The following is a 20,629-nucleotide window of genomic DNA, read 5'->3' on the forward strand; positions in this document are numbered from 1 at the left end:
ACAGAACCCTGAGAGAAAGAATCAGTTAATGCTTTGAAGTCACATTCTCCATAACCAGATGACAACAGTAAGCATGGTGTCCTAAATTTTATTTTCTGAACTTCTTTTCTCTACTACCTGTAATCAATAAAAAAAGAATAATGAAAAGGTCCAGTTAAGCTATACATCCTGCTGTCACTTATTTTATAAGGCAGAGATATATGCCTGCAGCAATACAAATGATACAACTAAATCTTCTTCAAAGTCACACACACAAAAGTTCCTCCAAAATCATATTTATAGTAGAAGGGTCTCCTAATTAAAGCAATTCACAAAAGTCTAAGACAAAATAGAGCAAAAGGAAAAGTGATGGGCAAAACATAAAGAAATATAATGCAATAGCAAATTAAGAGAAAAAGTTGGTCATGTTCCTGCCATTTTAGCTGGATCCTTAGCAAAATATACTGAGAACTGTATCTATGGAGGTAGAGTTCATCTCATCTAACACTGATTATAAAGGAAGCTTGCCTTAAATCAGAGAGGTAAGATTATGCCAGATTCATCCTACCCAATGTATTCAGGATGCCTGTCTCCACTGATGATAAACATATTCTGTATAACTAAATCTAAGTTTTAGATGGCTAACACTAAGTAGAAGTTATTCTCATCATACACAACCAGCATGACACACTTTATAGGGCCCTGAACTTCTGATAGTGAGTGCTCACTACTTTCTGAAAAATCTAAATATTTGGCAATTAAAAGAAAAGACAGTCATCACTGTTTTTGAATGGCTGAAAATTATTTTAAATTTACAGCTATAATAGCTATAGTACAAAATTTGACATATTATTTGAAAGGTTTGTAATTTTATCATGAAATATTTTCAGAGAGGAGATATTTCAAATGCAACGTTCAATTTCAGAAAAAGTTTAAAGTATAGCTAGGGTATATATCTAGTATCTAGTATTCTGTGGTTATGACTGTCCTTCTGTTTGAGATACTCAGTGGCTCCCATTTCTTCACCACAATCTAATGCATAGTTGCATGCAACCTAATCTATGTGAGGTAGAAAAGTATCCTTACTCCGGTTCCATAAATGAGGCCTCAGACACAAAGGGTGAAATCAGAAGCGCCAAATTTAGGACTTAAACAGGACTAAGACAGAACTTGAACAGCAGGTCTAAAGAAACCATCCAGAAAGTCTACTTAGTGGTTGCCTGTCCCTGGAGGTACCAGGAATTCAGCAGCTCCCTGTTTATCTTACAGTTCCCTAGGCAGTTTCACCTGCACAGAACTACCTTCATCTGGGGAAAGAGGCAACTAGCTTTTACCAGAGCAACACTACTCTCCAGTAATATGGTGAAACAGCATTAAAATCTGCCCAAGCCCTTAGAGAGGCCAGATCCATTAGGTGTGCTCAAAGTACTCCTTGCACATCTCAGAGGACTGAGTTCAGAACAAACCACAGTAACTATAGCATTTTCATTAAAAAGCTAAACCTAGATCTTTCAATTCCCAGATCAGAGCTCCCACATCTCTCTGGTAGTTAGCTCAAAAGAGTAGCACCTCTCCCTAAAAAAGAAAACAGCTTTTAACTATCCCAACTACAGTCCTAAAGTTGATTCACACAGTACAAGTGTTTTGTATCTTTGCACATTTACTAGTAAGTCAGTCCAAAAAGACTGAGCAAGTGTTGCTGGCAAGGAAAAAAGCTCCAGAGTTCCCAACCTGCTCCACCAGAGTTGCTGCTACAGTCAGAGACTTTTGTTCTCTGCTCCTTCACTCTCTCCCACTCCAACAATTCCTTGTGTTTCATGTGCAAGATTCTGTAGCAAGAGCAACTCATCCACTCCTACCTGAGGTACTTCCTCAAAAACCTATTTCATGTTCACAAGTCCTCATTGACTTTAGTGAGAGTGCTGTGGGCATGATTTGGTTTTAGAGACCTACAACACTCCAGAAGGAAAATACAGGATTTTTTAAAACACAGCAAAAAGTTTTCCTTATTTTTTCCCCTATTATTAAAGTGCCAAGATGTCCAGGTGCCTAAGGATGTACTTAGCAAGACGGTCAAAGACATCTCACTCCAACTGAGATCCAGAGAATTGAGAAACCTCACACCACTGAAGATGCCACTGGGAATCTGTCTATATCTTTAGGTACTAAGGCCCTTACAATTCCCTGTCCCCCTCTCCTCCCCACCCCGCCATTTCCCTCTCCTATTCAAGGGAATTTTCCTTATTGACTTTAATGAAAATGTAATCAAGCTCTTTTTAATAAAATCATATCCAATTTTTTCCACTGTCAGAGAAATAATTTTTAGGGACAGGAGTATAACCCACACTAAAATAGTATTTTGCTTTAAATTAAGCTGCTGATGTAGGCTCCATAGCTTTGAATACACAGAAATAGGTCAATCTAATTTGTAAGGGGGGCACAGTGCTTTTGAATCTCACACACACAACTCTTGTGGATATTACCTAGCACTTTCCCACAGGCCAAGGACAACGAATAACTTTAAACAGAGATTTACAGTTTCTATTTTACCACCAAAAATCATCAACCATAATTCAAGGTACTTCTACGCAAAAGGTAGAACAAAAAAATTGCCTGGGAGTAACTCATTTTCATCGATTCCCTCTCTGGGAATCAAAAGGGAAACATCAAGCAACGGCTACTTTGCTTTCCTCCACATAAATTAGTTTCACTGTGATCTTTTTCAGAAATGTAACACGTGAATTTTAAAGTGGTTGTAAAAGTCCACAGAAACTCAGTTTAGCATCTTCCGTCTATACCAATTTAAACACCCATCCTGAAGAACAACAATAATAGTTTTGAAATGTCCTTTTCCTTGGCTCCCCTCCTTCCTGCTTATCTATAACCTCCCTCTCTAAGCATTTTGATGACACAGGGATATTTCAGCACTCTAACTACAAAATTTAGTATGTCAATGCTTTTACTATATAATTAGTGGAGGAAATACGCACACCTGACTGCAAACTGTGTGAATTTGAATGATTTAAGAACAAAACAGGGAGATTCACTGTTAAAATAAAGAACAAGCTTTCCCAGCTGCCTCGTAGTCCTGCTGTGAAAGAAAAACAGTTACACAATAAATTATTCCAAAATTAAGAGGAAACTATATTTTTTCTCTTTTATGAGACACACTGGTAACATGAATAAAAAAATAATGTCTCAGAGTGCCAAAATGAAGGCTATTTCTCTCAGTGGAATTAAGATTTTAATACTTTGCCTTTCATCTGAATTACACAATATTCTTTAAATCCAAGAGCACAAAATTCCAGACTTCCCTGAATAACCTGGGGCTTGCTAGCACAAATCTGTCAACTAACAAATCCCTCCTCATCCCTACAAAGGCTACATTTTTAAATGTCATTAGATGGTCAGCTTACACACTAGCCTTGCAAAGCATGTAAATACTGGAGACAGAAAAAGATATAAAATCTCTATTTCCCATTTTAAGTAACAGTGCTTCTTAAGAGTATATACTCTCTGATGTAAATCAGAGTATGTGCATGCAGGCTTTATGTCTTGAGGATCTGACTGAACGTCAAGACACAAAGATTCCAGCTAAAGCAGCCAACGTACATTGCTAATGAAACAGCTATACAGGCAGTAAATACACATATTTCCCTCGAATTTCTAAATATTCTAAATAGTTTTAGCCTTCCCAGTTTCAAGTCACTGACAACTTTGATTTTTTTTTTCCATTCACTACTGTCCTGTGACCACATTTTCAGCTTCAGCAGGAGAGTCAGAGGGATAGGGACTCTCAAGTCACTCAGTGCAGATCTTGCCACTTTTACTACCATGAGCCTCATGTTTATCTGTAGGAAGTGGGACTTGACTTGCACCATGCTCCATCAGGTTTGACTAGAGTGAAGAGTTAGTGAGGATGGCTAAAAGCCTGTGCAATGAACTTAGATGTGTTCTCAAGCATATTTTTATCCATGGGTCAATTATTAAACACAGGCAGCAAGATCCTAGTGTCCAATGCTGCATTTGATATATATGGTTAAGTCCCACCGATGTCAACAATGGGTTAGAAAGGGCCAGTGGCCACACCATGTAAAATATTATTCAAGGGCATGGGGGGAACACACACACACACGCATTGCTTCCTGTATTAAGTCCCATTTTGCCTGAACACAGGCTGAAACATAAATAATCCTTCTGAAGGATGCCCAAGGCAGTGGAAGTGTCCCAGTTCAAGAAAGGATTAACAACTTTCTTGACTTTAACTTAATTATATGCTGAAATTTTATGCTTAAATGCTGTCCTGAATCAGAATCTTGCTCAAGTGAGCCAAGTGAACTCATGAATTAGGTCCACCATGAGTATATTTAAAATCTGCCCTTGGAACTGAAGTGAATTCACCATGGTTGGAATATCATATCGAACTTCCAGTTCAAAATAATTTCCTCCTGGGGCAAAAATGGTTCCCTCCAAGGACTGCTGTTTATTTGTGTGCCAGTATTCCCACTGGAGAACTGCATTTTATAGCCTCAGTTTCCAGAAAGTAGACAAAAAGAGATGCCAATCAAATGAAAAATTAATCCAAATATCAACTAAAAATAAATAAATATATCCAAATCCACACATATATTTAGAAGATTAACTTCGAGTTATAAACTATTTCTGTAGTACAGAAGTGCAATCATGTTTTGTGTGGGTCATTTCACTTTAGCAGAGATGTCATTCCAGCCTGTCCTTAACACAACGAGGGAGGTTTACACTAATCAGCTTTTTCTGAAGTTTAAACTCCAGTGTCACATCACTAGCTGTTACACAACATCAAGAAATACTAGCTGTGCTGATTTACAAGCGCCAGCCTGGTCTGGTTTTCAAACATCTGAAGTAATAGATATTTTCCCACTAGAAAATCATTTTAAATCAAAGTTTCATGTTTTAGTTTGGAACAAATAAATAAAAGAATGCATCATTCTCTTCAAAGCCAGAACTGTTTTACAGATGGCGTTAACTTTTGGCAAGCCTTGAAAAAATGGATTTTAAAGATTTTTATCATCAGTTAGTACCTCAAAACAATATGATTTTTCTCACAATTTTGATTACACATCTCCATCTTTGTACACTGGTGAGTGAATATTTTCACAGAACAGAGAAAAGGCATGCTCCTTTCTCAAGTTCCTTTCAAAGAAATACAAAGGATCTGGGTTATTTTCTTCATAAAACATAGAGCATACAGCTCAAAAGCCAGTTAGGCCAAATTTCTTTTCTTCGTTTTTGTTGTTCAGCAGTGATAAAGCCTGTCTGGCACTCATATCAGGCTCTGAAGCAATATCAATGGAATTTAAACCTTTTAAGTTATATGAAAATCTTTTGGCTAATATAAGTCGTCATGGGGTGGGGGGTGGGGGGGGAGCACTGCCCTCCCTCACCCCCTCCCCAAACCAAGTCAAATATGGGTCCACTGAAAGCACGTATGTATTCACACACCAGACTTTAGGCAGAATCAAAACATAGAGGAACTCTCGTTAATCTCATAATTGCAAGAGGCTTTTATCCACGGCTGTTAAATAATAAGATCCAAGTTGCCTCTCCAGATTAAATATACAAAGTTGCCATACAACTAAAATAGAAGGCAGTGAAGTGTTTACTATACCGTTAATATAAATAAAAGAAAAACTGTATTTTAGTCATTACCACTGTAAAAGAGTTACTGTAGTTTGCATTACACATAAAGGTATTTACTTGCAGAATATACATGCATTCTTTTGGAACATAATGAGTGTAAAACTTTGAATTTCTACTTCTGTAAATGACTAATTTGATATACTATTTAAATACAAGCAATCCTTTTTCCCCCTGATATTAAAGATAATTTGTAAAAGCAGAAAAGGAAGGAAGGTATTTTTGCAGATCTTGGGGTAAGGAGGAGAAAGAAGACAAAAGCAAAAAATCAGAGCAATGAACTGAAAAAGCAAAAAAAAAAAAGCAGACATTTTACTGATTTTTAACAAGCTACATCGTATTTATATTCGCTCTAAATCAAAATATATATTGCGGCATATAATTAGGTCTAAATTTACTATTGGGGAAGCCAGGATCATCTTAATTCTCTGCGGGGAGCAACAAGGCTTAGCATTACAAAGATGCTTTACATGTTCAGAGCTCAATCTAACGGGATAATATTTGTAAAGGAGTCAAAGGGATCTAGATTACCAACCGGTATTTAATTTACTCTGTTTTCCTAGGAAGCAAAAAAACAAACAAAACAAAAAACCTTTTTTGTGGAGTGGAGGAACATAGGCAAGGTCACAGAGAGCAGTCACTGCTGCAGCCATAGCTAGAATTGAGGAGTTCCTGGTCCCCATGCCAAGCTGAAACACTGGACCTGGGTCTCTTATGGTAAAGACTTACGCACAAGACATTCAGTACTGTATGTTTTACATCAAGGAACAGAACCATCAAACACAAGCTTTAAGACTTCAGCTACTGCAGTCAACAAAGACAGTCACTAAAACAAAAAAGAAACATATCTGTAACTTACTGATAGCAAAAACAGAAGTATGATTTTATTCCAACTCCCCCCTGCAAAACTCTGTTCACCTAGTACAGAGATGGGACTTAGTTTTCTATGCAAAACAGATCAGAATCTACTTTTTATAACAATATGAGCAAGATATCAGTTTGGAAGCAAGTCTGTAGGCCCTCCAGATTCATGGGATATCATCCCTGACTGCTGTCTGAGCACAACAGATCACAGGACTAAATGCCTTAACACAGACAGGCACACAGTCAGTGTTGTCTAATACAGCTCATTTCCATCCTACACTTTGGATACAGAAGGTCTTTGCCTCTCCCAGAAGTTACCAGATGTACTTAGCTAGTCCGAAAACCCTTCAAAGAAGGGCAGAAATGCCCTATTGATCACAGCTGGACCACTTTGTCACAAAATATCTGGTAGAGGTCTGATCTAGGTGCAGTCTCTCCTCTCAGAGCCGTACAGCAGTGCTCAACTCTAACAGTTTGGTCCAGAGTCAGCAACGCATTAAGACCAGAATATTTATAATCAGGCACTGTTTGGATGAAAGGGAAGAATTTTAGCTGTGAAGACAATCCTTTTTTTTCATTAAGAACAAACTTGTACATGCATCACTATTCCCATTCCATCTGCCAATCTCATCACAGAAGAACAGGACTGCTAGTGGTGTTTGTATAGCATTCAACCCTGAAGGGGCTGGTATGAGGGGGGAAGTCGGGGGGGGAGAATAAAACATCAAAATTTGAAAAAGTGCCCAACAAAACCAAAAGATCCTGAAAATAATTAATGGTGTTCACAAAATCTCACCAGTTTCAAAAGCAACTCAGCTTTTAGAAACACAGTACTTCTCACAACCATGAAAAGCTTGCAGCAACAGTCCTTTTCTCAATTTAATGCATCTCCTACACATACACATTAGTCCTGTATATACATATATGGGTATGAACTGATAAAACAGATGCTGAGTAAAGAAAATTTCACAAATAGGTATATAGTAGAGGCTTAAATATTTTGTTCTGCATTTTTCCCAAAGCAAACCCGAGTCTAAAGGTGCAAAATGTGTGCCTTGATTGTTTTGTAAGCGGTTATAAATACTACTTTTAGCCTAAGTAATCTGTGCTAGCTGTACTACCTTCAACACTACACAGAGAGTAATATTATTTCGACTGTCAAAATCCTGTAACACAAAGTCAAATGTTGCATAGCTTAGGAACAGACTGTGTTATACAGCAGGTAACATTCAGTCAATCTGATTAATTTCCATTTACTAGCCTGCATTGTCTTGCAGAGAAGGCAGCCCAGCTCCAACCTTTAATTACCTAAGTAGTACTTACTAAACTTAGTTGCCCTGAATATCCACAGATTAAAGCAGCTCTGGAGATGATCCCAGATAGTCTTTCCAAGTAAGAACTCCCCCATCAGGTGCTGTTACACTAATCAACCCTGGATGACCAAAGAACAGTACTAAACTCAAAGAATTAAAAAACATAATTGACTAACTTCAAGGCTGGAATATTTGTTCATGTTCTGCACTGAAGAAATTCAGTTAAGGCCTACTCAAAGGCCCTCTAAAGATCAATGGAAATAAAATTCAACAACCTTTGAATGAGGCACAAGCACAGATTTGCTCATACATAAGAAAATACTGCTGCTCTTTTAGCCTGCAAGCAACAGAGAGCTTCATTTTATTTTTGGTATGGCAAAGGGGTATTGATCTTTTATACAGTCCCTCTCACACAGTAAGCCCCAACCTATTTTCCAACCACCAGCAAACATTGCCCCCGTAGAGGAACCATCGATGCAGCTGAGACATGCAACATCCCTAATCACTACTTTCTCTCTCTCAGGATCCACGTTCATGCCTCCAGCTTGAAAACCACATGCTGGCATCTCCATCTGCTATGGGCAGCAGCTGTAGTTCTTTCCCAAAGATAGGGCATCCATGCTTCTCCTCACCTCCTGTGGGAGCAACTGGAAAGATCTACATGCTCCAGGGTTCCTGCTGACCTGACATGGGTCCCTCTTGCTCTAAGTAGATAAGAAGAAGGGGAAATGATAATCATTCTGTAATGTAGAATTCAGCTATCTGGTACGATAAGCTGAGGAGGCAAGTTAGATACTTCACTGACAACCTCTAGGTATCACTGTAAATAAAAAACGTTCAGCATATTGAAACAGTGCTGGGTATATCCGCATTCATTTCTACTGACAACCAGTCTTTGTCCTCCCTTCTGTTAGACTTCATAAAAAAAATACAGAAAAAAATTTCTGTTGTGAAAAGTTACATTTCTCACGAAACAAAGCACAGGAGAGGAGTGGAGTGACTATGAGCTGATCAGGAAGCATGGCAGAGAGCACCCTGGTAGCAGCAAAACATCACCATTCAGTGAACTTACCATAGGTACAATTTGTGATTAAAAAAAAAGAAAAAAAAAGCTTTGCTACTGACCCTCTCTACAGACTTTAGGCAAGTCACTTTGCCTTCCCCTTTGCCTTATTTCTATTATGAGCTCTCTGGAACAGAAACTGCATCTCTCAATGAGGACTGACAACAATATAGCTACATAAGGTCTGTCCTTGCCTCTCTCCACCCTAAACTGGCAGGTGACTGAAATATGAATAATTAATACTCTGACTTCGTCCCAACTTCTTCAGTCTAACCAGTCTTGGCTGGCTGATCTCCTGAGATGCCATGATACTAATGGCTCATGAGGAGATATTTGAAAAAGGGAAGAATTATGATTTTCCAGATAGTTTCTTTTACATATTAATTTGTGAAGGGCAGCATCAAGATAGTAAGCAAAAGAAAATGGACAATGGACACTGGAAACTCATCCCAAAGTGTCAGCACAGGCAAAAGCAGCAGATACAAGCCAGGAGAAGCAGGGAAGGGGAAGGCTTGTGAAAAGCCCAAAAAGGTAAAGAAAAAACCCTGGTTTGAGGCCACAGAAGCCAAAGATCCTGTGGAGGGCATTAAAGAGGTGTGACATAATTAGGCAAAGAATGCTGCCTTTGCAAAGTCATGAAAATGTATTTAAACAGAGAGATTCTCACCATGAAATAATTATGTTGAGAGAACTAAACCTGAAAGATCTCACCATCCAGCAACAAATCTGTAGGGCAGAACCTTAGCTGCTATAAACTGTCATAGCCATAATGACATAGCAGAGTTAGGGCAGAGTTAGGGCAGCGTACATCAGTGAGGATCTGCTCTCAGAAGTTTTGAAGAACAAATGCCTCTGACAGTCTGTATTTTGGGCGAGGAACTCAAAATTCAAAGCACATGCTGATTCACAATAAATGAAAAGAAAAACCTGTTTTTTCCCCAGTTCAGTTTCTTTGAGCTTCTAAACACAATTTCTTCAATTTTAACTTAGCAGTCCTAAAGTTTAGAAGTTTCCCACCATCTGCGAGTATTTACATCTTGCTATTCATGCGCTTTAATACCTCCGTGCAGTAGAGCCAGTCATATTACCCTCAGCCCACTGAACAAGTGACTGCATCATATGCAAGAAAAAAAAAAAGTCATCTAGTATCAGCAGTCTCTGAAGATAGACCATCAAGCAGATACGCGTGGAAACTGAGCAGGCAGAGTCTAAATTATCTTCTTGCTCTCAAAAAAGGATGGAGGCACATTTGCCACTGTTCCCCTCTGTGGGTAGAGAACACCACTCTCCTAAGACTGTTAATCCAGCACCTGTTATCAACATTATACTGTTAGTTTAATGTTGTAAAAAGGGGGGAAAAAAATTGAACAAGAATATATACACATAGCCTGTGTTCTGCCTGAAGTATCTACTCTGCTGTATTCCAACTCATCAGTAGACTCCCAGTAGGAATGAATTTGAGTCACAGTTTCTAAGGCTATTATGTTTTCTACTATAATGCCTTCAGTGTCTGCCAACTTTAAAGAATAAAGGAAACCATCACTCTTTATTGCTTGAAGATTTTGCCTTCCCGTAGAACTGCAGTGAAGCCAGTTTAATTGTCAGTGCCTTCATGGAGTATTTTCAACCAGCTAGGTGGATAACCACATCTATTCTGTAAAAAAATCTTTGGCATTAATGAATACAGTAATAGAAATGTATAAGCAAATAACATAACTTCTGAATAAATAATTCAGTAATAAGGAGTTTTATCAGGAATATTAGTAAAACAAAGTGACTTACTGCAATGAAACAGCACATAGTGGCTAAGAATATTTTTAAATCAGCAATTTTGACTTTTAAAGCAAACACTGAGACTCAAGAAGGCCTTTGGTGAAGCTTTCTAAATTGCTTTATATCTACATGGACTCATTAGTACAATCTGTCAAAATGTTCTTTCCCAATCCATGTTAAGAATCAAAAAAGGACTATAAACTGCGGATGCTTTTATGTACCAAATACAAGGCTGAAAACAAGCCTTTCTGTAACTTGAGCACTTTCAGAAACCCCACTTGCTTTTTGCTCTAGACTCCTGACCCAACCAAAAAATCAAATTTCTCAGTGCATCTCGATTTCTTTACCCTTTTTACTACTTCCTCAACTTACTAGTTCTCAGGCCCCCAGCCTCCTTGCCCAGCTTCTTCCTGGATTCTTCCATGGTTCACTATCCAGACTAACCATCCATCTACCCATGTCTTTGCATCCCTTTTTACCTATCCTCCAACTCCAGCCTCCATGACTGAATAATCTTAGTCTCCTACCACCCACCTCCAAATCCCAAGTTCCTGTATCCCTCTTGCAGCTTCTGGTGATCATTTCCCACCTCCAACTGCATCTCACAATCTGCTTCAGTGTTTGTCCAGCTTCACCTGAATCTTGCACACTGTATGGTCGAGGCAGGTCTGATGAGAAACTGAGCACACAGAGAGGGTATCTCTGCTCTCCACACTGTTCTGCAGCCCACAGGAACAAATACAGATCCAGAAAGGGTAGAATCTTCAGAAATACTAGCTACAGTCTTGCAGGTCTCTCAAAAGAATTTCCAAGCTGCTATTTTTGACAGTTTTTATCTAAAATTATGTAGGCATCACAGACATAAGTGGCTCTCTCCTACTGAGTTTCCAAAACCCACCAGTTTGGGGGTTTTTCAATAAACAAAGCAAAATAACTTTTTTTCCTCTAGCCACACTGTGGAAAGTGACTAGATTATTCTGGTCTTCATAAAAATAGCCTTTCTAAAATTTATCATCTTCAATACACAAAAGCACTCAGCCTTTTCTTTGCAATTTTATCTATTAAACTAGTAATCCAAAGCATATACTCATTATTCTGCATTCAAATATTTTAAGTTTGTCAAAATTACAAAGAACTCAAACAGGTTCTTGCAACGGGACATGTCAGCCTGAAGTCAGCTACAAACCACAGCCATCTAAGAGCTGCTAGTGCCCACTTTAAATTTCCAATGCAAAATTATGTCCTTTCTTCCTACTCAGTCACTTATTTAAATCATTACATTAAGAAATAACCAATGCAGTGTTTTAACTTCTATCAAACAACCCAGTCCCTCTTAAGGACTCTGTCCTAGGCAGACCCATAGATTAATGCTCACCAAGACTGATTTACAATGCCTTCTCAACCCCAATTTCCTACAGTAGTAGAGTGAGATATGATAACAATTGTGCATGACATGAAGCAAGATGGCAGCATTTTCTATCTGAACTGCAGTACATGGCTGGGTGACACGCACAATAAAGTGAAAAGTACAAAAGCAAGGCATGAAAATAAAAGTCATGAATAAGGATGGATAAATTTAAATATGGCTTTTATACCAACAGCAAGATTTTCTGTGTGTGAAAAGTGAAGCATGGCCATACTAGTGAATAAGAATAGATCTAAATACACACACACAATCCCACATTAAGGGCAAGATATTCAGTGAGCCCGTGTAGATCTGGATGTCCAATTCTCATTAACTTTGATTTGGAAATCCATACTTCAGAAGTTCAAAGATGTTGCAGGTGAAATGTAATTCATTTGGTTTCCATAACAAATCACAGAATCATAGGAAAATTCAGGTCAGAAGGGACCTTATGAAGTCATCTTAGTCCAACCTCCTGTTCAAGCATCATCTTTGTAGGAGCCTAGATTGGGAGTGAGATGTCTAGATTTGATTCTTTGTTCCACTACAGATTTCCTCTTCGACACTGGCCCATAACTTACATGCTGCTGTCTGCCTGAGTTGCCCTCAGTCACAGGGAGAAATGTTGGAAGTGTTACTACATTAACATTTGGGAAAAGCTTAGGTATTATGGTCTGAAACAGGAATACAAATATCTAAACACAGAGCCTGGCTAATATGGGAAAATTTAGATCTTAGTCTAGCTTTCCAGAGCATTCAAACATGGTCTTTTTGTCCCATTCAGAGAAAGTGACGGTCTGTAACCACAGATGTTAGATTTGGTTCTGAAGCTGCTACATTTCAGAGATTGTGTTTTTGTTCACTGTGTATAGTCCATTTCTTGGTTTCAGAGCAAAGACTTGTCTTGTAAAAATTCTTATCTACAGCGTGCTTCAACTGGACCAAAGCCAACTGTGTATGAATCCAAATCATATAAAAAAGATTTCATTACGTAATATTTTTATTAGGTTTAAGAATATATCAAATTTTTTTGTTTCATTTGCCCCATTTACTACATCTCTAAATGGAATTTTAGTCAGATATTTATTCACCGTGTGTTAAACTACTTTTTGCAAATCTGGCTCCTAGACTTGGGGAAATGGATGAATTACCCTGGAGTTCATTTCATGTTCTCAGCTCTCTAGGGGACTCTGCCTGGAGGTTGAGCCAAAGCATGGAGAGATGCTTGTCTCATTTCTTTCTACTGCTTCGGATGCCAGTATTAATACACTGCTAGAAAATGAACAGGTCAGGCAGAAAACCGGTTATTTTTGAAATTTTAACTTCAAACAAAGCACACTTTCTAAACTGATTCACAAAAAGCTAAAATACGAACAAAACACTTTTCCCACATGACTTCTACTCACACCAACCCTTTTAACACACACATCAATACACCTGGCAAAGACTGTCAGAATTTCAACATAAATCTAGGTGTGAATTCTGATTAGGAGACTTCAGGAGGACAAACAAGAATAACTTGCCACTAAAGGCTTGTCATTTTCCCTCTACTATTCCACTTAATGTGCTTTTAAATGATCACACATCTGTCTCCCCCATGGAAACAGAAACCATGTAAAGTGAGATGACAATCAAAGTTTACCACCCAACATCTAGAGGGACAAGAGTAAGTCCAGAGACATTAAGAAAAACACACACACACAAGCAGGTGACAAGTGTCAGAGATAGGTTATATGCTGGCTGATTAATAAATCTTTCTGCTATATAAATATGGGTATATGTGCATGTATATATACATGCACATATATTTGCTGGACACAGCACCTATATGTCACATGAATACCATACACATATGGGAAATTAAAATTTTTTTTAAAAAACCTTTCCTCATTTTCATTTTCTTTTAGACTGCAAGGATAGAATATTCAAGTTTGACAAATTTTCTGGGCTTCGAGGGCATAAGGCATGCAAATAAAGAAACATTTCAAATCAAAACACAAGCACTATCAATAAATCTATCATATTACAACAACTGCACATTTTCTGTGCATAAAGGCAGAGAAAAGTCTGACTGATAAGGAAAGACTGGGTGGAATATTTGAAAATAACATAACACAGCTTTTGTTTGTATTACCTCAGCAAGATCACAGTCTTTCTGTACTAGGTACTGCATAGATGAATAGAAGAAGAAGCTGTAGATCACGTTGAGTTTACCAATTTAGACCTATCATGAAATGAAAGGTTACAAAGATACTATTAATAGACACCCATTTTTGGGGTGATGGTAACACATTTATCCCAGGTACAGAATGGAAGTTGGATCTAGAGAAGATCATTATCACATTGTTTAAAGAAAAAACATTAGCACAAAATGGCAGATTCCACCAGCAAAACAAATCTGTTTAGATCAGCATTTAATGCACAAAGTTAATGATCTTCTATATTAATGGGCCTATGAGGATTAAGAATAGAATATATAAATCCATACTGAGAATGGTGTATTTAAGCACCATGTCTCTTAAATAAAGTTGATGAAATTGATGCTTCCTAGAATTTTCTTCACTACAAATGCACAAGAAATAGCTTCTTCTGTAAAATTACTTTGAAAAGCCAGTCCTGTTTCCTCTAGTCAGTGAAAGCACCATCACTGACTTCTGTAGGAAAAGTGCTGGGCTCTTGTATTCTGTGTTTTACGTTAGCAAAAATGTTTAAGACTTCTGCAGTTTCTCTACAATGCATCACATTCCCCATGAGTCCCCAAGGTTTGAATAACTAACAGTGTAAAATATACACAGATTTAATGACTTTTGATTCTGACTCAGAACTCAGTTATACACATGCTGCTAGCAAACACACTTTATTTCACTGTAGAGGACTGATTCTTTTTCCTCCACCATAAGAGCATAAAGCATTGCCACAATGTGCCTTTTAATTCTAAAATAAAAGGCAGCATGGCTCAGAAAGAAATGCTGGCCTCTGCCTTTCCCCCAACCCACAGTTCATCTGTACCCACTGGTAACAATGGAAAGAGCACACTTGAACCAGATCCCCTGCTGGTTCAGATCAATCAATGTAGCTCACAAGCTGTCCATGGTTGACAAATCTCTGGACAGAAAACCCCACGAAATTCATCCAGTTCAAGGCAGCCCACTGACTAGTGTCAGAAGACTGTAGCAAAAAATATATTCTGATACACTTTAATTCACAGCAAATCATTTAAGTGTTCTCACTACTGTATACATGGATTACTTGAAAATATTCACCACAGAAAACACTCCAAATCAATTGCTTTAATAGACTAACATGACCCACTGGAGTCACATGGTTAGACACTGCCTACCTGGTAGATACACCATACCATCCAATCACCCCTGCTTTTAATTGCTCTCAAAATGTTACTCAGAGGGCTGGAAAACATGGAGATCGTGGGAACATTCTGAAACAAAAGGCAAGCCATAGGAGCAGAGAAGCTATAAATCAGTCTTGCTGGGCAGATGGCACTGCAAGCTAGCGAGCTGTCGGCAGATGGAAGTGAGAGCTTGGATGAGGCAAAAAAAATTGGTTGCAAACTAATGAGATCTGTTAAGATGTTAATGACAACTAACCCTTTCAGATCATTTTCCTTTAAATTGGGGTTAGATCAACTACTCCTCCTATAGATACTTACCTGGGAAGAATTTTCAGAGCTGCAAAGAAAAGAAGGTTTGGTTTACCTCAAGGAAGGCTAAGCACAGCAGCCATCCAGAGAGGGTAGTGGAGTTATTCAATATGAAATGAGCAGAGGATGCATAATTCAGAAATCTCAGGCTCTCATGATATTTTTGAAGTCCAGAGCCTATACACCATCTGTAAGTCTCCAACCTGGTTCTCTACAACAACTTGCCTCTTTTCATGGCACAGGTGCTTCCAACAAAGGGGCAATTGCAAGCCAGGAAGCATCTTTACTGGAAGACTGCTACATGACGCATTAACTTTGGTGAGAATTTGGTCTTAGTCCAGAGTAGATGTGAGGTTGGCTTGGTGCTCACAAACACTCTACCTCCTTCCCACAGCTGGCCTACAGGTCCTTTGCTGCCTGTATGGAATAGGTGGTATCTTGAAATCCTTATGACTGCAGAATAGTTACAATCATAAAAAATGGTAGCAACCCTTAAGACATTCATGAATATCAGCCCCTCTAACCTCCAGTGTTAGACAAATCTTTCCTTCTAGTTCTCTAGTATTAACAAATAAACTTTTTTTTTCTTTTTTCCTTTTTTTATTAATATTTTTCTTTCCTTTGTCACAGCCTCAGGGTTCTTTTTATAAGCAGCGTTGCCAAGACTTCAAAGCTTTTTTTCCTCTTCTGATACAATGGCCCCAGAAGCGTTAATAATGTTTTCAGAAGAACACAACACAAAATGATCTACTTCCGTAAAAGAGGCAAGCTCAGATGATGTAGGCGCCTACACTATTTCTAGAAGCTTATGAGGTTTTCCCCTCAAGATATATTGCCATGGATGAGCTCTTGTCACTACTGTCATGGACGGCAGGATTCTCATGGTCCTATAAACTTCTAAAGCTGCAACTTCTGACAACTGGGAATTTTTTTTTTTTTAAATCTGCACGTAAGAAAAGTGGATGAGGTGGTAAATAAATTAACTTTGTTGAAAGCCTTTGGGAAAAGAGAAGTAAAGCTGTAGACTCATATGGGAAGCTAATAAAGTGGGAGCACTGTAACAGCACTGCAACGACAGAAAGGATTAACAGGCTCTCAGCAAGAACTTGCATTCCCCAAGGTGTTATGAAGTTCTTGTATCCTAAACACACTTACAGAAACATCCACGTAAGGAAACTGCTACGTACCATATACACACATATGCATTCGTAGGGCCCTTAGCGCTTAAAGCAGATACAGCAATGATATAGAATAAGAATAAGCACATCCCATAACAGTCTACACAGAGCACTTAAGTATTAATATAGCATATACACATACTAACTATCTGTTCTTAAGATATAAAAACAAATGACCAGGCATAAAATCTAGTCATTTAAAACATTTGACAATACATACCCAAGATTTTCTTTAAACTCAGAAGGATGTTTTCTGGGGTAAACGCATAAGTGAAAGCTCACACATTCTAAGTGAAAAATCCATACTTTCTCACCAATTTCCTGTCCAATCTTGATCACACCTCTCAGTGTTTCCTGTCACTACTTTCCCCAGATGTAGGTACGGGGTTACACTAGCTGCATGTCTCATGGAGGTGATGTGTATGCTACTTGCTCCTTTTTGATCCAGTTTAGGCCACTATACCTTCTTCACATTACAATACAGATCTCAATCTCCAGCTATCAAACAGGAACCAAAAAAAAATCTACAAGTAGGTATTATTAAGCAATAATGATCATTGATTCTTACAAATGCATTCCTGTCCAACAAACATCAGTTTCAGATATTTTCAAGTGTTCCCTGTACTTGCAGCTATCTTTTATCTAGCCACTCATGCAGTGTCTGTATCTCCCCTTAGCTGTATATGATGCAGAGAGATAAGCTGCACTTATTCTATAGAATAACAGGAAGTGACTAGAAAGGCTACCATTGCATTACTGTAAGAAGTTTGATCAGTAAACCTGTGTTCTGACTTGAAGCAAGATCTTTTAAAAAGAAAGGCTAATTCCAGCATTGTGGCTAGAAATCATGAATTTAATGCAAGTCTCATGATAGTTTGCTTAAAGCCTCAGCATGCTGAAGCATACTTAGGACTCTTAGCTTCCATGGGTTCAGCCCTTGCAGTTACAGAGAAGAGTGCACCTCACAGATTCAAATTTCAGAAAGCAAATTAAGATGACCAGGTGTATTTATTTATTTAATCCAATGATTACCCTAACACATCACTGCAACTTGGTCATGACTGCACAGTGCAAGACATTTCAACAGCTCCCAAGAAATCATGAAGTTTTCCCATCTTACCTGGCTCTGTACAGTTCTTTCCTTCATGTGTCCTATTAGGGGATGCCATCAATCTTCTATTCCTCCATACTTCTGACAAAATGTGCCTGTCTGCAATCGCTGATTCTCTGCCTATATTAAATAGAAAGAGGTTATGCTCACTCTCAATATGCATCATCTTAGCTGGACTGTATGCCCCTACTAGCCAGGGGAACTGACAGACTGCTGGTATGAACAACAGCAAAATGAAGGTCTGACTGTGACACACACCAACATACCAGGTGCACCTAGCTACAACAGGTGAAACTAGCTGTGAAGGTGCAGTATGACAGCTATCAGCACATCCTGGCTACCAGAGTACCCAGCTGCAGGCCCTGACAGGCAAATATTCTGCAGCAAGCACATGCTCAAACATGCACCATTCAATCTCAAGTCTTGCTGCTAGTCTAGATGAACTACCCCGGCTATGCTGACATGAGCAATCACACTTTCATGTAGACATTCACATTATTGATTTCTCAAAAATAAAAAATGCACGTAAACAAATTTCAGTTATATTTTTATTTAATCTGAATCTAGGGGCTGCTTTTGTCAGTGCTGGGTATATTTGGTTATATCAATCCTTGCATACATTGTTGAGAAAAAGTAAAAACAACTGCATTTTGAGAGGCCACAAGTCTCAACAGAGGCAAACTTCTTTATAAGCCAATGGAGCTTTTGCCTAAACTAGTGTTCCAGGAGCAGCCTCAGTGAAACTTGCTGAATATAAGGAGCATTTGTGATAACGTACAATATGCAATTATAATACTCGAAGAACAGATCCCCTCAACTAAATCACTTCCATCTCAACTCTATCCATTTCAAATGAACATCTAATAATAACACTTCTTCAGCATCTGATCTCAAAATGTATATTCAGTCTTCATGCAATGTTTGGGCTTTACTACAGTGACTCTTGAAAAAAAAAATCTAGCTTGGAAGTTAGTTTGGTTAGTGTGATTGCTTAAATGTTCTGCTGCCACAATTATAGCAAACAGAAAACAGATGGTCAGTGTTTATGGATACAAGGTAGTATAAATCAGCAAGCTGAAAAAAAACCTACCTGATACAGCATACCATCAAAAATTAGGTTATGGGGGATTTAGTTGATAACCCAGGGGATTAAAAAAGATAACTTTCATTAGTCATGATATTTCTCATGCAGACCCAAAAAAGTTCTGGAAGTCTTTACCTGCAGCAAAAAAGCTCAAACCATGTAAACATAAATCACATCCCAAACTAGCTGGTGCAAGAAAAAAAAAAATCAAACAGGCATAACAAATGGTTCTGAATGAAGAAAATAATAATATATTCTAAAACCACAAGTAAAAAAAGAGTTTCAAAGTTCTGAAGTGAACAACATGCTAATGCGGTGTACGATACTAAATTCTTACACGGATGGCTTGTTGCCATCCTAGATTTACCTCAAACTTCACAAGTAATAATTTGAACACAAGAGCTATAGAAAGCATAAATTCCACAAGATTTTCTTTCAAACACACCTTTCAACTTCAGCTTTAAGAAGGAGAAGACCCATCCTAATCCTGCTGAAATCTGATGTTCTTACACTAAACGACACGGTAGGATCTGGGCTTAGTTTGGTTGTGTTCTTGAGGAACGCTGGCACTGCTACCTAGAGACCCATATGGCGTCCGCAGGCTTCATACACGTGAGGGATACAAACAGTTTGCACGAAAAGGGCTTAAAACTGCACCCTTAGACCCCAAACTGTGCTAGCAGGCAGTAAACAAACTGGACAGATGTAGCTGATTATAAATGCATCACCTTACAAACAAGGCACTTGCACAAAAGATGCAACAAACTGTACACAACATGAGATGAACACCGTTCCTTGCCTAAAATACATTTTTTTTTTGTCAAATCCACGCTGTGATTCAAGGCGTTTTGGAGGAAGAAGAGCAAGAAAACAAATGGTTTTAGCTGACGGAGGTTTTCGACCGCAGGATAAAAATGAAAGGTAACCCGGAGTTGCAGGCGGGACCAGCAGCGATCGTCCTCGGCTCTGCTGCAGCGGGAAACTACTCCGGGGCCGCTCCCGGGCGTGCAAACGCCCCGCGTTTCCCATCCACCGCCTGACCTGAAGCCCCGGCGAGAGGCAAGGGGGCGCCGCCAGAGCGGGCGCCGCCAGAGCGGGCTCCGCGCCGGGAAGCTGCCGGGCTCCAGCGCCGCGCGGGGCGGAGCGGGCGGCCCCGCCACCGGGCTGCGGACGGGCACCTGCCCGGCGCGGGGGTTCCGCCTGGGGAACCCGCGCTGAAGGGTATTTCCACGGAGCAGCTCAAAACGGGAACGGCGCTCGACCACGGCACCGCCGGTCCCGCCGCCACGGCCACTCACCGAGTCTGGAGAGCAGGCTGGACATGCACCACACGAAGAAAAGGATGGCGCAGATGAAGCCCAGCTGCTGCAGCAGCATCTCCCGCCTCTTGCGAACTTTCCTCAGCGTTAGCAGCATGGTCTTCGGGGGGGCGAGCGGCGCCGCGTCCAGCCCCATGCGGGGCAAGCGCGGGCACGCAGGGGCCAGCGAGCAGGCGGGGGCCGGCGGTCGGGTCGCCTGAACGAGC

The 20,629-nt window shown here is 39.4% G+C and overlaps 1 protein-coding gene across 4 annotated transcripts in view; it reads right to left on the minus strand.

Annotated features, from left to right (window-relative positions):
- The window catches only part of SLC24A4 (solute carrier family 24 member 4), a 94,786-nt gene extending 74,227 nt beyond the window's left edge, over positions 1-20,559 (minus strand). For 3 of the 4 annotated variants that reach the window (XM_064512162.1, XM_026111934.2, XM_064512163.1), the window contains exons 1-2: positions 20,403-20,559; positions 18,030-18,140 (exon numbers count right to left, since the gene is read on the minus strand). In XM_064512162.1, the coding sequence (XP_064368232.1) occupies positions 18,030-18,140; positions 20,403-20,559 (268 nt within the window). Of the gene's footprint in view, positions 1-14,207; positions 14,278-18,029; positions 18,141-20,402 lie in introns of those variants that run through there. The other variant, XM_064512164.1, reaches the window with a different exon arrangement.
- Positions 20,560-20,629: the final 70 nt, after the last annotated feature.

The sequence above is a fragment of the Dromaius novaehollandiae genome, chromosome 5, assembly GCF_036370855.1.
Source record: "Dromaius novaehollandiae isolate bDroNov1 chromosome 5, bDroNov1.hap1, whole genome shotgun sequence".
NCBI lineage: Eukaryota > Metazoa > Chordata > Aves > Casuariiformes > Dromaiidae > Dromaius > Dromaius novaehollandiae.